This window comes from Oncorhynchus mykiss, chromosome 22 (assembly GCF_013265735.2).
Source record: "Oncorhynchus mykiss isolate Arlee chromosome 22, USDA_OmykA_1.1, whole genome shotgun sequence".
In the NCBI taxonomy this organism is placed as follows: domain Eukaryota; kingdom Metazoa; phylum Chordata; class Actinopteri; order Salmoniformes; family Salmonidae; genus Oncorhynchus; species Oncorhynchus mykiss.
In genome coordinates this window covers 2491053-2508981 of record NC_048586.1, presented here as the reverse complement: position 1 = coordinate 2508981, position 17929 = coordinate 2491053, and the positions used below count along the sequence as shown (strand labels likewise).

Genomic DNA, 17929 nt, shown 5'->3' with positions numbered 1-17929 from the left:
CTACGTTTTGCAACTGCACATGGGGACAAAATGTGTACTTTTTGGAGATATGTCCTCTGGCCTGATGAAACATAATTAGAACTGTTTGGCCGTAATGACCATACAGTTTGCAAGGAAAAAGGGGGAGACTTGCAAGCCGAAGAACACCATCCCAACCGTGAACCACGCGGGTGGCAGCATCATGTTGTGGGGGTGCTTTGCTGCAGGAGGGACTGGTGCACTTCACAAAATAGATTGCATCATGAGGGTGGAAAAGTATGTGGATATATTGAAGCAACATCTCAAGACATCAGCCAGGAAGGTAAAGCTTGGTCGGAAGTGGGTCTACAAAATGGACAATGACCCCAAGCATACTTCCAAAGTTGTGGAAAAACGGCTTAAGGACAGCAAAGTCAAGGTATTGGAGTGGCCATCACAAAGCCCTGACCTCAATCCCATAGAAAATTTGTGGGCAGAACTGAAAAAGTGTGTGCTAGCAAGGAGGCCTACAAACCTGACTCAGTTACACCAGCTCTGTCAAGAGGAATGGGCCAAAATTCACCCAACTTATTGTGGGAAGCTTGTGGATGTTACGATCTACTAGGTGTGGTGGGTGGAATCAGGCGCAGAGAGCAGGGTTCAGTCGTTTCTTCAGATTTATTCCCCAGCGCAACAAAAACAGTCACGCCAACACACAGGGCGTAAATAAGTTGCCAGTCCGAAACAACAACAGGACTATACAGTCCGGAGAATAAGTACAAGAATAAATCACACCATCAAAACACAGAGTAACAAAAACAAGCAAAACAAACAAAAAAAACAAATACCCAGCGGGCCTAGTGCCCCTAAATAACCTACAAACAAACCCTAATACAAAACAGGTGTACCCAATTAACCAATAACCCAAAACAAACGGAAAGGGAATCGATGGCAGCTAATAGGCCGGCGACGACGACCGCCGAGCACCGCCCGAACAAGAAGAGGCACCATCCTCGGCGAGGTTCGTGACAGTGGAAGGTTATCCGAAATGTTTAACAATTGAAAGGCAATGCTGCTAAATTCTAATTGAGTGTATGTAAACTTCTGACCCACTGTGAATGTGATGAATGAAAGAAAAGCTGAAATTAATCATTCTCTCTACTATTATTCTGACATTTCATATTCTTAAATTAAAGTGGTGATCCTAACTGACCTAAAACAGGGGATGTTTAATAGGATTAAATGTCAGGAATTGTGAAAAACTGAGTTTAAATGTAGTTGGCTAAGGTGTATGTAAACGTCCGACTTCAACTGTATCTGATATGGGCAGAAAGCTTACATTCTTGTTAATCTAACTTCACTGTCCAATTTACAGTAGCTATTACAGTGAAAGAATACCATGCTATTGTTTGAGGAGAGTGCACAGTTTTGAACTTGAAAATGTGTTAATAAACCAATTAGGCACATTTGGGCCGTCTTGATACAACATTTTGAACAGAAATACAATGGTTCATTGAATCAGTGTAAAACTTTGCAGATACACTGCTGTCATCTAGTTGCCAAAATCTAAATTGTGACTATGGTATCAAGGGTATGCATATCCTTGCTTCAGATCCTGAGCTACAGGCAATTAGATTTGATTTTGTCATTTTAGGCGAAAATTGAACAAAATGGGCCGATCCTTATGAGGATATATATAAGAATCACAAACTGTGCATGTAAATGAGTTTGATCCATCTCTCTTCTATAACATCCTTATCACATTGGCATCCATGCTGGGTGGCTCATTTATTGGGCAAGAGGACCATTCAATTTTAGCATTTTTTAACATCCATATTTCTCCTCTTGCAGGCTGCTGTTGAACTGGTTGGTGACAGGCTTGTCTTGAGGGTCAATCTCATCCACTTCTTTCAACAGAATTGTCAGAGACATGATCCTCATATTTGGAAAATTCTTCATCTTCCAAAGTGGAAGACGTTCCTTCCACACTAGCTTCTCTCTCTGCAAAAATTATTTCTCAGGTCCTCTGAGCAGAGATTATTTTTGCCATAGTGATTGATTGTGGTAAGGAGCCACAAATATTTATTTATTTGTTTGCCATGTATTTGCTATTTATTTGCTATGTATTTGCTATTGCACCTAACTGGAGTAGAGTGTGGGAAAATACTCGTATCGAAATAATGTCTCAAAATAATGTATTTTAATAACATTGTGTAGTTTCACACACTACAGAGTGTAAAAAGTGCGAGAAAAGCGGGAGACAGGCAGGTTCTTGGTGCTATGAAGAAAAAAAAAATGAAAAAAATGTCGATTTTTGTTTCCAACTGCTGTGTCTTTGTGAGATGCAATGTAGGTGAATGGATGATCTCTGCATGTGTGGTTTGCACCGTGAAGCATGGTGGAGATGGTGTGATGGTGTGGGGGTGCGTTGCTAGTGACACTGTTGAAGATTTATTTAGAATTCAAGGCACACTTAACCAGCATCACTACAACAGCATTTTGCAGTGATACGCCAACCCATCTAGTTTGCGCATAGTGTGGCTATCATTTGTTTTTCTACAGAACAATGAACCAAACACACCTCCAGGCTGTGTAAGGACTATTTGACCAAGAAGGAGAGTGGTGGAGTTCTTCATAAGATGACCTGACCTCCACAATCACCCAATCTCAACCTATTTGACAACAAGTTCCTGGAGTGGTCTAGACAGTCTCCAGATCTCAACCCCATAGAAAATCTTTGGAGGGGGTTGAAAGTCCGTGTTGCCAATCAACAGCCCCAAAACATCACTGCTCTAGAGGAGACCTGCATGGAGGAATGGGCCAAAATACCAGCAACAGTGTGTGAAAACCTTGTGAAGACTTACAGAAAACGTTTGACCTCTGTCATTGCCAACAAACGGTATTTAACAAAGTATTGAGATAAACTTTTGTATTGACCAAATACTTATTTTCCACCATAATTTGCAAATAAATTCATAAAAAAACCTACAATGTGATTTTCTGGATTTTTTTTCTCATTTTGTCTGTCATAGTTGAAGTGTACCTATGATGAAAATTACATGCCTCTCTCATCTTTTTAAGTGGGAGAACTTGCACAATTGGTGGCTGACTAAATACTTTTTTGCCCCACTGTACATATGAGATGAGTAATGTAGGGTATGCAAACATTATATAAGTGGCATTGTTTAGAGATACATTTATTACATCCCATTTTTATTATTAACCTCTCTAGGGTATGTGGGATGCTACCGTCCCACCTGGCCAACATCCAGTGAGATTGCAGAGCACCAAATTCAAATACAGAAATACTAATTAAAAAAAATCAGAAAAGATACAACTATTTTACATAGGTTTAAAGATTAGCTTCTTGTGAATCCAACCACGGTGTCAGATTTCAAAAATGCTTTATGGCGAAAGCATACCTTGCGATTATTTGAGAACATCGCCCAGCAGACAAATCATTACAAACAGTAACCAGCCAAGTAGAAGAGTTACACAAGTCAGAAATAGAGATAAAATTAATCAATTACCTTTGATGATCTTCATATGGTTGCTCTCAGAAGAATTTCATTTATCCAATAAATGTTCCATTTGCTAGATAAAGTCTCTCTTTTTATCCAAAAACCTCCATTTTGTTTGCACGTTTTCTTCAATAATCCACAGGCTCAAACGCAGTCACAACAGGCAGACATAAAATCAAAATTGTATCGGTAAAGTTCATAGAAACATGTCAAACGATATTTATATTCAATCCTCAGGTAGTTTTTAGCCTAAATAATCAATAATATTTCAACCGGACAATAACGTTGTCAATATAAAAGGTAAACAAGAAATGCACTCTCTCGGTCGCGCGTATGAAAAAGCTCTGTGACATGGCAGGGACCACTCATTCAGACTGCTCTTACTCCCTCCTTTTTCAGAATACAAGCCTGAAACAATTTCGAAAGACTGTTGACATCTAGTGGAAGGCATAGGAACTGCAATTTAAGTCCTAAGTCAATGGATGATGTAATGGCATTGAATAGAAAACTACAACAACAACAAAAAAATCCTACTTCCTGAATGGATTTTTATCAGGTTTTTGCCTGCTAAATCAGTTCCGTTATACTCACAAACCCTATTTTAACAGTTTTGGAATCTTTAGAGTGTTTTCGATCCAACTCTACCAATTATATGCATATCCTATCTTCTGGGCCTGAGTAGAAGGAAGTTTAATTTGGGCACACTTTTCATCCAAAATTCCAAATGCTGCCCCCTACCCTAGAGAAGTTAAAGTGGCTAGAGATTTGAGTCAGTATGTTGGCAGCAGCCACTCAATGTTAGTGATGGCTGTTTAACAGTCTGATGGCCTTGAGATAGAAGCTGTTTTTCAGTCTCTCGGTCCAAGCTTTGATGCACCTGTACTAACCTCGCCTTCTGGATGATAGCGGGGTGAACAGGCATTTGATATGCTGATCAAATTTAGGGAGCCTTGTTTTCTGATTAGCCTTGTTAAAATCCCCAGCTACAATAAATGCAGCCTCAGAATATGTGGTTTCCAGTTTACATAGAGTCCAATTAAGTTTTTTAAGGGCTGTCGAGGTGTTTGCTTGGTGGGGAATGTACACGACCGTGATTATATTGAAGAGAATTCTGTTGGTAGATAATGCGGTCGGCATTTGATTGTAAGGAATTCTAGGTCAGGGGAACAAAAGGACATGAGTTCCTGTATTTTGTTATGATCACACCACGACTCGTTAATCGTAAGGCATAAACCCCCTCCCTTCTTCTTACCAGAGAGATGTTTGATTCTGTTGGCGAGATGCGTGAAGAAACCTGGTGGTTGTGTCGACTTTGATAACGTATCCTGAGTGAGCCATGTTTCCATGAAACAGAGAATGTTACAATCTCTGATGTCTCTCTGGAAGGCAACCCTTGCTCTGATTTTGTCTACCTTGTTGTCAAGAGACTGGACATTGGCTAGTAGTATACTCTGGAGCGGTGAGGGATGTGCCAGTCTATGGAGCCTGACCTGAAGACCGCTCCATCTGCCCCTTCTGCGGCGCCGTTGTTTTGGTTCGCCTGATGGGATAAGATCCATTGTTCTGGGTGGTGGGCTAAACAGAGGATCCGCTTCGGGAAAGTCGTATTCCTGGTCGTAATGTTGGTAAGTTGACGTTGCTCTTATATCCAATAGTTACTCCCGGCTGTATGTAATAAGACTTAAGATTTCCTGGGGTAACATGTAAGAAATAATACAAAAAAATACAAAATATTGCATAGTTTCCTAAGAACGCAAAGCGAGGCGGCCATCTCTGTCGGCGCCGGATACTAAAGAGGGTAGATAACAGCACATCCGCTATTCTGATCCTCAACACAGGGACCCCTCAGGGGTTTGTGCTCAGTCTCCTCCTGTACTCCCTGTTAACTCATGACGGCACAGCTAGGCAAGAGTCCAACACCATCATTAAGTTTGCCAATGACACAAAAGTGGTAGGCCTGATCACCGACAACAACGAAACAGCCTATAGGGAGGAGGTAAGAGACCTGGCCGTGTGGTGCCAGAATAACAACCTCTCCCTCAACGTGATCAAGACAAAGGAGATGATTGTGGACTACAGGAAAAGGAGGACCGAGCATGCCCCCATTCTCATCGATGGGGCTGCAGTGGAGCAGCTTGAGAGCTTCAAGTTCCTTAATGTCCATATCACCAACTAACTAAAATGGTATGGCTGAGAATTGAATTTTTTGGGAGATTATGTCTACAATTACTTTAATGTTTGTAAATGGTTTTATATTTCATTATTTTTCTAATTTCATTAGATCTTCTATCTCAATGGTAATTTTTTTGAAAATGTAAAGAAATACAATAATTATTAAATCGTATTGGACGTGTGAAAATCATTTCCTTTCACAAGATACATAAAATGATTTTGGTAAAAAGCATGTAGCCCTACCAAGTCTTTCATTGGTATCAAATTAAGCTAATTAGTGCTATACAATAAAATTGCCCTAATGCAGTAGCCCAATGAGTGTTTATGTTCCTGAGTGTTCAGTGGAGGCTGCTGAAGGGGAGAACGGCTCATAATAATGGCTGGAATGGAGCAAATGGAATGGCATTAAACATATGGAAATCATGTGTTGGCTATATTTGATACCATTCCACAGATTCCGCTCCAGCCATTAACACGAGCCCGTCCTCCCCAATTAAGGTACTACCAACCTCCTGTGTGAGCGATGACACAGTATAAAGCATTCATTTGTATCATAAACCTAATGCCTTTCCAAGGTAGCATATTGTGTTTTTGTATATGTTTTACTCAATATGAAGTTCACTGTTTGATTTCTGCTCCTCCTATCCTTCTTGACTGTACCTGGAGCAGAGGTACGAGCGAACTCGTGAACATAATTCTTACAACAAACACCCTCCCACCCGCGCACACACACTTCCACCCACATCTGCTATACCACCCCCTTTCTCACTTCCATACTCACACCCACCCACTCAAACACACGTTACACAAACACAAACACATACAGACACACAACTTTTCCCCACAGACTTGAGTATTTGAGTTGTGTATCTGCCCCTTGTCACTGAGAGCAACTGAATTTAAAAAAGACATTCATATACCCTGACCTATGCCTTTTTAATAACTAGACTTATGTTGAATTCATCTGCTCTCAATGTTCTATCTATGGTCTGTCTTTGGGGAAATTGTGTAGGCCTAATATTAATGTGTATGTGTATACGTAGCCCATGGGCTACTTTGGGTAAAGTGCTAAAGACGTTTACTCTAAGCTCTGAATAAGCGTGTTTATTGAATGTTGCAATAATGCTTAAAAATGTATCACATTTAGGCTACATAATTAGCCTATACACCTTACACAAATGACAGATTAGCCTGTAGGGTAAGTGGTGCCAAAACGAAACCAAAACATGTTTTCTCTCTATCAATAGCACCTAAAGCCAGGTTCTGAAGCTCTAACTGTATGTGAGGGTGACTGGGGGCTGGTCTGGAGACTGGAAAATTCTGCATTTTGAAACACCTGAAACAGCTTTATTCTGCAATCTAGAACCATACCCGTGTTTAATTTATGTACAAAATATGTATACTTTTATGCATATCTAAGCATACCTCTTGAGCTGTATGTATCCTCCTGACTGGTGGATTTTTTTAAAGAAACTAGAAAAGCAAGCAATAACTAAATGTACTGAATAAGACATTCCTTTCAACATTTTATTCAGATTTTAGCAGAGATGTAGAGAAGCATATTTAAACTCTACCAACAGGCATGCCAGCTAAAACAACAAACTCTATCTTGAAGCTAGTTCGTAGGTTGGGAGATTGGGAACCTATCTGGGCTAGCTAATACCAACTGTATAAGATTGCCAGGGTGCTAGGAGTGTTTTTTTAACAGGACAAATCTAAGGGGGCACATGCCCTTGTACCCCCTTTTTGCATGACACCTCTGCTCCCAGCTCATCCTTCTCCAGCATTGATTCATTTGAGAGTAGCATGCGCTGAGGAAGAGGCGGCATCATCGAGCTGCCTGGGGCTGATCTTTGACATGTTCCCGCTCCCCACAAGTCATATCTTCCGCACTTCCAGGTGCCATTAGCAATTATTTACTCGAAATCTATCATTTCAATGGCATTGAGAATCAATCGAAAAGCATAATTCGAAAGAATACGGCATGTTCACTCATTAGTTAATTAGTTCAGGCTATAGCGTATATCCGGGTAATGAAAAAAACATGTCTAAGACATCTGAACATTAAACTTTGATTCAATGAATGATTCAACCGAGCTGGAACGGGGTAGGAAGAAACATTGTGTGATTGCCGAGATAAGTAAGCAGCTTATGTATATGCCACAGAGAATTGTAGGTAAGTCAATGACGGGATAGCCTCTTCACATGGTCTCAGACTGAGAAAGCTGCCTCAGTTACTCGCCACCTGCATCAACAAGCACTCGTTCATCGCTCATGATATGACATTACCATATTTTTTTTTTGGGCCACTCCCTACCCTCACACATAACTCAATTACATTTTCTGCAGACAAAAAAAAATCCTGTATGGTCAAAAACATAATACATTAAGTGCAAAGACATGTTTAGGCTACTAATTATGAATTAGTGCAAATACACTGGGGGTATGTACAAAGATTATCGGGACCTGCCAGATGTTCTGTAACCAATGAGCCCTCGTGGCTGTCTTATTCACAGACAGAAGCATCCACTCAAATCGTTTCAAGTAGCCCTACTCTCAACCTGTGTTGCCTAAACAATACAATCCACTAACTATTCCAGAAAGCAACAGTCTCAGTCAGAGAAAGTATACCCAAGTGATTGAAATAAATCAATACGACTGTATAAATGATATTGATACGCATTCATACGCCTAACCATGTCTCGGCATACAGAAGGCTCCAGCCCCGCTCAGGACTGAGTCAAGTTCAAGTTCACGGCTTCACTGACTGCGCAACCTCCCCGTGTGGGGGAGGGGATATTCGGCTGGCTTTTCGGGAGTACAGGGGTCTCTGTACCAAACGTACAGCCTGTGCCAAAACGGTTAAAAGATACTGTCATAAGTCTCAAATTGAAATGGTCTGAGTCATTGCCGGGTGTTAATTTTCTACATTGTATTTAATTTGGATGCATGGACAAACAAGCGATTATATAAGCAGGAGTTCAAATCAAATTGTACTGGCACAGTACAACCGAATACCGTGAAACGTTTACTTACAAGCCCTTCGCCAACAATACAGTTCGAGAAATAGAGTTAAGAAAATATTTACTAAATAAACTAAAGTTAAAAAAATAATAATAGTAACTAACACAAAAAAATGACAACAATAAGGAGGCTATAAACAGAGGGTACAGGTACCGCGTTAATGTGCGTGTGTACAGGTTTGTCGAGGTAATTAGAATATAGGTTTGGCTTAATAACATGTGGGTTTGAGTAGCCTGATTTAGATAGCCTACTCTTTTTACTTTCAAGTAGACATGCATTTTAGTTGAGTTTACATTTTGGCCTTACCTGCTTAAATTAACCTCAGCCACAGTGTTTGTTTTGTGACCAGCGAGAAGGTTATGCCTAGGCTACACATATATCTTGAAACTTGGAATTTGGCCTGCCGTGTTGACACTGTAAGCCACATTAACAGGGATTGCAGACCATGTTCACCAAACAGATTGTTAGATGGCCATACGTTATGACTTATTCACGAGAGGTGGTGCAATACGAATCCATAGCTGATGGGGTTTCATATCTAAAACAACACTTGTTTTACCACTGGAAGCAGAATATAATTTACATAGTGCAGATACACCCATATCCTTATAGCATGCATACTCTTGCTGACCAAAAATGAGTCGTAGCTTTATTGGTATATGAAAATGCTGGTCTGAAATAACCCGCTTAATAACCATGTTTGGCACCAGTAGAGTTCCTATCAAAACCATTATGAGTGTGAAGAAGACATCAAGACGGGGACATTTTTTAACGCTTGCAACACCTTTTATTATATTTGTATGCAGTAAAATTCTTATCACAATAATGAAGAAAACACCTCTTTAACTTTGAACAAAAACACATAACGAAACAACTGCCCGTGTTTAGCTCATAATTGTACATATTTATAGTAAAGAAACATTCTTTATAAATATTGTTTCATCTGTAGCAAGTAAATACCATAATTTAATTACAAACGGATAAATAAGGCAGTCGATATTTACAAAAGGAAGGAGGGTACAGAAAATCCAACGGCACAACGTTTATTTTCCTCACAATCTTCCAGATAGCATTTCACAATTCAAAACTTGCAAAGCACAAAACATCACAAGTTAAGCCCAGCAAACTAAATATACATTCACAAGCAAAATATTGTGGTCTGTTTGAGTTAAGTGTTGACTTTGGCACTCTTTCCAGTTTATAGATGTTTAGTATAGTTACAATCAATTTGCCTTAGGATCACAATATTTAACATCATAATACAACTTGAATCGTAAAATGTGCACTAAAAGTCCAGTTAGAGAAATAGCTACCATTGAAGGAACATCTATACACCACAGACTGACAAAATCTATCACAACCAATGGGAAAGAGGGCGTGTAATATTTACAAATATATTGAATACAGCTTAAACATATCACATATTTTCTTATGTTGGTAAGTGAGATTTCTTCCCTGGTGGTTTTGAATCGCTTTTTATGATTTTGAAGCGTTCATAGTAGGTTATTCGTGCTCTCCTCGGTGCACAAGTGTCCGAATCTCCTGCGCTGGTAGGGGTTCTGAGCAATGGTCTTGTATTCGCTTTTCGGTTCAGTCCTAAACATACCATTCACTGAAATTGGACGATAGGCTGCTGTGACCATTGTGGTTGTTGTGGACTGCGGGGGACAGATTGTTGTTGCTTTGGGTCTCGGTGTTAGGGGAGACGAGGCCGGGTGGTGTGGACGATTCATAACCAGAACTGGCTGCAGGCGATGAGTCGGACGCTGGAGGGGGGGCCGCTTCGTGGACCTGGAGAAAAGTGCAGATAAAATGAGTTTATGATATCAAGACAGGCACATTGTGAAGTATGACTTCAAAGTGCTTCAAGACAGACAACAGACGCACACAACCCTTAAATGCTGCTGTCAGCTGGAAAGTGAAAGACCATTTACCTTCATGTGTTTTCGTAGAGAGCTGGGATGTGTGTAGGACTTGTCACACATCTTGCACAGATATGGTTTGTCTGACGTGTGAACGTGCATGTGCTTCTTTCGGTCGCTGCTGTTGGCAAACCGCCTGTCGCAGCCTTCAAACTCACACTGGAATGGTTTCTCTCCTGCCGAAAAAGAAGTATAAAACAGACACGTTAGATTCAGTTCAGCAAAAGCCTTCCAAACGTCTATGCCTTAGGCCGAATACTATAGGTGTTGGATTCAATAACATGGCCATTCAACGAGGAGTAACGGGTTAATTCATAGCGTTCGTCATATTTAGTGGGTGCCGTTATTTTCACTCACATGCCTTCCATTCAGTTAAATCTCAATTGTAACACAAAATGAATTAAAAAATATTAACTATGTTCGTGGGTGCAGAAATGTTCTGTTTTATGGTGGGTTTTAAGAAATAGCTTATCATTTAGGCCTATGGGAAGCCTATTTATTTGAATCACAGCAATTGAATGTAAGTAAGCCAGTAGGTTAAGTACATTTAGGCCTACTTATGTATTTCATAGACTACTATATTTCAATATATGTCAGGGCTCTGAAATGTAGAATTGATGTCAAAATAGTAACAACATGTCCGAGTTAAATGTATATAGCCTAAACAATACGCAAACATCCCATGTGGGGCAATAGCCCTTGGTGCATAAGGCGCACCATTTGCTGGGAAACAATAACAAAACGAATTATCACCTGACCAATTCCATGGCTGTATAGCACAACTAAATCCCCCCCAGAAAATAGTCCCAAAGTGAAAGGCTGGTAATGTATCTAGCACCTAGGCTACTGCCAGTGGAATGCTTGAGAAAACAGAATAGGCCATTACACACATTCACACACTTGCATGTTTGCGATGAGTAAATTCGCTTTACGATTTCCAGAAAACAAAATGCCAAACAATAATTCTCAACGGACAAAACAAAATAAATCGATATGTGAAAAAGAGGCGAGGCATTCCGGATTTAATCCTAAAAACTCAGTCTTGCGTAAACATTAAACCGGGTGATGAGATTTACTACTGCTCCGCTGCGAGCCAGAAGCCCTCGTCTCGCCTTTGACCCATTTTTAAGTTTACAAACCATAAAACCTCGACAGAATATTACATAATTTAGCACATTGTTGCAAAACATTGAGTTTCTCCAAAACTGGATGAAATCTAATCGTTTCGAGACGCGTCGGCTATGTGTTTACTCTTTTAGAGTACAATTCGCACGTTATGCTAGCAGCTTTTCTTTCTCAAATCCAAATCTACTTTGACCATAGGTGTGAATGTCTACCTTGGCAGTCTAAAAATACCCTATCGATCGATAGTCATCTTAAATTTGGTAAACTTGGATGTTTTGACAACGAGAATAATTTGATTTTTGCAGGCTACGCAATTGGCTAAGATTAAATATAGCATGGCGCATTGGCACAGCGAATTCTTAACTGTGCGGTATACTTTTACAAAACTAAAAAGTGCTCGAGAGATGAGAAACATTTGGGCAAAATGCTATAAATATTGTATAATTACCTGTATGTGTGCGCTTGTGAATCTTCAAGTTTTCCGACCGTGCGAAGACCTTGCCACATCCAGGGAAGGGGCAGGGGAAGGGTTTCTCTCCCGTGTGGACCCGAATGTGATTCACCAGTTTGTATTTTGCCTTAAACGGTTTGCTCTCGCGGGGGCACTCTTCCCAAAAGCAAATGTGGTTGCTCTGCTCCGGTCCTCCGACGTGCTCCACGGAGACGTGCGTGACCAGCTCATGCATTGTGCTGAAAGTTTTGTTGCAACTCTTCTTGGGGTTGCTTAGCTGCTCCTGGTCGATCCATTTACAGATGAGCTCCTGTTTGATGCACTGCTGCCGCATGTAGCGGAAAAAGGCACCGGGGTGGTGCTGGTGAGCTCCCATGTGCATACCCATGTTCATATTCATGCTGCTGTACTGGTTATGGAGCTGGGCGGCCGAATAAGGGTCGGTCCTTGGGCTGGAGACCTGGTGGTACTGGTCGGAACGCCCGAAAACCTCACCTGGTAGTCCAATACGCATTTGCCCGTTGAGCACATTCGGGGATCCGTGGGACCCATGCTGGTCGTGAATCCCGGGGAACAGAATGTGGCCTTGACTGTCTGTGTGGGAATGATGGAGAGACCCGGTAGTGGGGCCGAAAATAGCGTGCTGACTGCTCGCGGGAGAGGATTCTCCGAAGCCGCGGCTGCGAAAAAGAAAGTCCCTGGTGGAGTTGAATGGGGAACTCGCGTACGATGTGACATGGGCGGCGTGTGCACCCAATGCTGCTGTGGGGTAGCCGGGCGCCTGAGAGGTGAAGGCTGAGCTCTGTCCCGGAGAAAGATCATGGTTCAGTTTAAACGCACCCATGTGTGCCGAGTCGACGAAGCTATTTTGTGCTAAACTCAAGTCTCTCTCCTGCATCTCGCTCGCTGTGTGATGCCTGGCAAACGTGCCAACTCCCAGTCCGGGGAACTGGTGACCTGCGTCCAGTAACATGGTCTCTCAAAGCGAATTTCGTTCGAATCAGCTTGTGTACAAACAATTTTGGGGGGGAAAAGTACAATTCAATGTTATATTCGGTTAGGGTTATTCACAACTTCATTGCATGGAAACAACATATCAGGCAAAGTTCAAAGCGATGATCCGCTCGTAGGGGAAAAAAAACTACACAAACAGGTCTATCTATATTCACTGGTAGTTAACTTGTTACTAAAAATCCCCATGAAACGAAGAGATTCCTTTGCGTTTTTCCTCTGGAAACTGTGAATGCTGATTGCGTTTAAACACACAGGAAGAATTGAATAATTATCTTACTAGGTGTCCTCGCACGGAGAGAGTGCGGGTTGTTGCAGCATCTCGGATTGTTGTTCGGATTGGTGTGTTTATTTCTTTCGCTTGTCTGTGTTTATCGCGGAGGGTCCCTCTTTCACCGTGGACTGGCACTAGCTCCTCTTACGCCCCCTTTAACTGAAGCCCGGTCATTCATTCCAAGCAGTCTCATTGGCCACTTCGTCTCATCAATCCCAAGTGCCCCTCCAATAGCAGGTACCGCTTTGACGACTAATAGCTGATCGCCATTTTCACTAATAATTACCGCCTACTTGTTAGGAGCGGCTTTTAGGGGGAAGGGTACAATGAGAGAGGGAGCGAGAGCGAGTGTGGGGTGGGGGGGTGGGTGGGGGCATAGTATCGGAAATGATTCCTCAAAACCTTAATTTTATAGCTTGTTGTATAACCAGTGGCTTGACAACACGATGGCACGTTGTGTGATAACGGGCTTTAAAAGTTGAGCTACGGTTAAATAAATATGATAGAAAATAACGATAATTGAAATAGCGAGCTGGTCTTTTGGGGAGAAGGTGGGGTCAGCACATGTAATGAAATGTAAACAGTCATAGTCAATTTATCATTAGACAGGCGGATATAGTTAGCAAATATTTTAAATGATTTAGCCAAACCATTATTTTAGGTATTGACACTGTTTATATGTAGTCTATACGTAATAACGCACACGTTTATGTGCATACGCACGCGTTTATACTAACTGACTTATATCACGGGAGACCTGGCTGCGTTTATAAGTGGGTAATAACGGACGCTTACATATCTACAAGCTCTGCAATATACATGTGAAGTTATACAAAGGAAACTGAAGCATACGATATAGGAAATCAGAAACCAATATGCCATTTAATTTCATGGAATACATAATACATATAATAGTGAGCATTATGCATTATTCATTATGTATTTCTTTACATTAAATGGCATATTGTTTTCTGATTCGCTATACTTATCTTATGTTTCTGCTGTTTATCCTCACATTTCTATTGTAGAGCTTGTAGATATATGTAACAGAGTACTATCAAAAATGTTTACTGATCATTTACCCCATAAAGGGAATAATGTATGTTCATAGCAGCTGCTCTTACAACCATCACTGAACTACCATAGGCTCATGTAGTCAATACGTACATTCGTTCAAATATTACACAGCAGTCTGCGCACCAATTGTAATGCCAGAATTACCCCTTTTTTACATGACAACAGTACACGATGTTCATATTCTGCTAAAGAACATTGCCTAATCATTTGAAAACATAAACATCACGAGTCTGTAAATGTAGTGTTTTAGTCAATTGTCTACTAATGCCTATAAAATGACACTTCTAAAAGTAATTCTAATGTGGTTTCCCATGTGTATTACGGGTTTGGGTTTTGGGAAGTGGTATTAGCCTACTGTTTCAATGGCATATTCAATCTTTACTACAGGGATATATATTCCCCAAGCATGGCTTTGCACGCGCGCGCGCACACACACACACACACACACACACACACACACACGAGGTACTAAATATTCAGAGAGTACTTACCTTGTTTTTGTAGAGAGCCGGGTTGGTGGTTTGTTCACTTTGCTTAGCTTGTGCAGTTTGTCAGTCTTGCCCCAAAAATAAGGTTACTGTTTATGTTATCTGCAATCAACAGCATGAGCTTGTGTTTGAATGTTTTTTATCCTGGAAAAGTTTTTAAAAAATGCGTAAAATGAGATTACTATAGATATCTATTGACTAACGATAATCAAAACACACTGCCATAGGTCTACACCCATTATTTCTAATTAGTCATAATTTGGTGAAAATATTAGGGAGCATTACAGACAATAATTGTGTGTAACTTTATCACAATTGGGTGTGTTTGTTGATTTATTTATTTTTTTAATTAATTAATAAAATAGAGTTTCTAGAATAGGCTACTAAAGAATAAAATAGCCTAATGGTCCTTCCCTTCAATTGCCATAGCCTACCATAAAGTCCCAATCAATCTCAACAAGAAACCTCGCTTGCTAGTCGTGCCTGCAAAAACACCGCAAGGTTTGTTAATATAGTGAGTCTTTTCATCCAAAGTATGGACTGCGTTTAACAACGGTCTCCCAACAACAGCTGCCCATTGAAATGTACACACTAAGTGAAGGAAGTTTACTTACACTCCCATTGAACTCAAGTCCCACAAGTCCTCCTGCTCCAACACAAATTAAACTTTCTCTGGTCCCTCTCGGCTCCCAAACACTTCAAATAGCGGGCAATAATGGGACGGAGAGTAGGTAGGACGTCTGAAAACTTTGGGAATCCTGTCCCTCTCTCACTCAGCCCCAAGCCGGGGCAGACAGAGCGTTCTCTGCCATTCTTCCAAGAATCTATTTCTCCCCGCACCACGGGACACGCAGGATCTGATCCAAGTTCAAAGTCACGTCTGCCGACTTCTTAAAAGAACTTCTTTATTTCCGTGGAAAACTACAAAACCCCTTGGCCCTGTCACTTGACAAAAATAAATGAAAGAGAAAGACAGAAAACTCAATCGGATCAGAGACCCATAGCTAGCTATGGGTTCTTATTTCCATCTACCTCTAGAAGAAAGGACCATCTGAAATTCCCCACGACATACATTTCAACAAGTTTCTCAGAGCCAGAATACAGGACGAGCCAGAAAGTGTTAAAAGAGGGTTATACATAGCCTATGACATACATTGTAAAATGTATATAAACTAATATATGGACACTAACACACCTTTCACTATTTTTGGTTTACAGAGAAAAAAAATCCCACAGAAGTTCTGACTAAATATTCATGATAATGCTTATGATTTTAATATTGCCAACAACAAGGATAAAACCATTGCATGCCCTGATGGCGCAGCGCTTAAAAGCCGGGCGTATTTCATTAGTTCATTTGACAATAGCAATATGTTGACGCATTGGAAGGTTACTTGTGTGGTTTCCATGACCTTGTTTGTTTCATGAATGTTTTACCTATGACCCATTAATAACACATATGTTGGCCTCTTGACTTGTTCTGTAAAATAAAAATAAAAATGATAACAACGAGCCTTTTCTTTTAAGAAGTTTAAAGCCCGTCTTCCAGCTGAGCGTCTGAAGTAAGGATAGGCCTTGGGAGCATTTTCTTACGAATCGGAATCAAGGAATTTAACTCCTTCATTCAGTTGAGAAGTTCAGAGGGATGCTCTTTGAAATAACCCTTCGGAAATTCTGTAATAGTTTTTTTCTTCGCCTACTATATAAAAACCTAGAAGCCTAGGCCTGACAACTATGGACCCTTCTCTATACTATTGTGTTTTGTAAAATAATATATCCATTTGTTTTTACTATTCCCTAGAGATCACTTTGAGATTGGAATCGTATTATCAAATGAAACACTTGTTCGTAGATGATAACAACATACACATTGTACTGTATGTATCCCAACGGGGTTGTTTCATTGACCATTCATTAGATGTAAATTAAAAACTTGTGAGCCAAATTATGTATAGGCCTACCTGTTATTTGTATGTGCAGGCCATCTATTAATTATGTTTAACAATATATTGGGATGTGTGCTTACTGTTTATTTGAATTGCGCATTGTAGGCTAGACCTCTGTATCCAAAAAGTACACTCTATGACACTTTGAAGCACGTATCAATGGTAATTATGAATTTAAACCACAGGTGCATGCAGACCTATTCCCTTTTAAGTCAATACCCATATAGGCCAACTGATTTACACAGAGTCATGGATAATTTGACTAAGCACTAGGTCTAATATGTCCGTTATTGCGCATTTTTTTTAAGTATTTTAGAGATATATAGGTTGCTCCAAAGGAAAAATCAACTATGAGTGCAACTGTTGATTTTCAAGTAATCAGAAGACAAGGAAACACTATTTGTTGACTATTTATTAATAATAATTGTTCAGATTGTCAGCTACAGTATGTGATGACACCATTCAACTATGCTAAGGTCTTGGGTCAAACAAATTCCTCTGTAAAAAAGTAGGCTATTAAATATGAAATAGTAATTTTACATGCACATAGGGGATGTCGAGAACAAAACTACTCTGCGAAAGTGTCTAGAAGTATTAGATTCATGAATTTAATTAGTTGAAGTTGACTACTGGGGTAGTTTTGGGCAAACCCCGTCATGTTCCTACCACTTTAAGAACCAATTACATCGAGATGTGTGAGGCCGCCGATCATAAATCGATTACAAAGGTGTCTGAAAAAAAGACATATGAAATCGATGACAGATACACGTCCTGCTGTGTCGAACAGGGACCATACAAGAAGGCGTGGGCCACGACCATAAAAGTCAACCAATTCTAGGTTTTACAAGCTTCTCTTACTCCGTTCCTTGCTAGGGTCATAAAAACTGAATTTAACTATTTTGAGTGGATCACTGGCAACTTATTGAGAAACTATTTACACTACTCATCTCCCTCCATGCA

General features: G+C 40.4%; 1 protein-coding gene across 3 annotated transcripts; it reads right to left on the bottom strand.

Annotated features, from left to right (window-relative positions):
• Positions 1-9437: 9437 nt before the first annotated feature.
• LOC110501252 (zinc finger protein ZIC 2) lies at positions 9438-15893 on the bottom strand. 3 transcript variants are annotated; one of them, XM_021578631.2, is made up of 5 exons: positions 15638-15893; positions 15027-15167; positions 12171-13177; positions 10610-10773; positions 9438-10466 (listed from the first exon to the last, which is right to left on the bottom strand). In XM_021578631.2, exons 3-5 carry the CDS (start codon positions 13144-13146, stop codon positions 10272-10274), a joined length of 1335 nt encoding a protein of 444 aa, XP_021434306.1. In that variant the 5' UTR covers positions 13147-13177; positions 15027-15167; positions 15638-15893; the 3' UTR covers positions 9438-10271. The 3 variants fall into 3 exon arrangements, with proteins under 3 accessions (XP_021434306.1, XP_021434307.1, XP_036814399.1); XM_021578632.2 differs by lacking the exons at positions 15027-15167; positions 15638-15893 and adding an exon at positions 13465-14993; XM_036958504.1 differs by lacking the exons at positions 15027-15167; positions 15638-15893 and having other exon boundaries at positions 12171-14993.
• Between the last annotated feature and the right edge of the window lie 2036 nt (positions 15894-17929).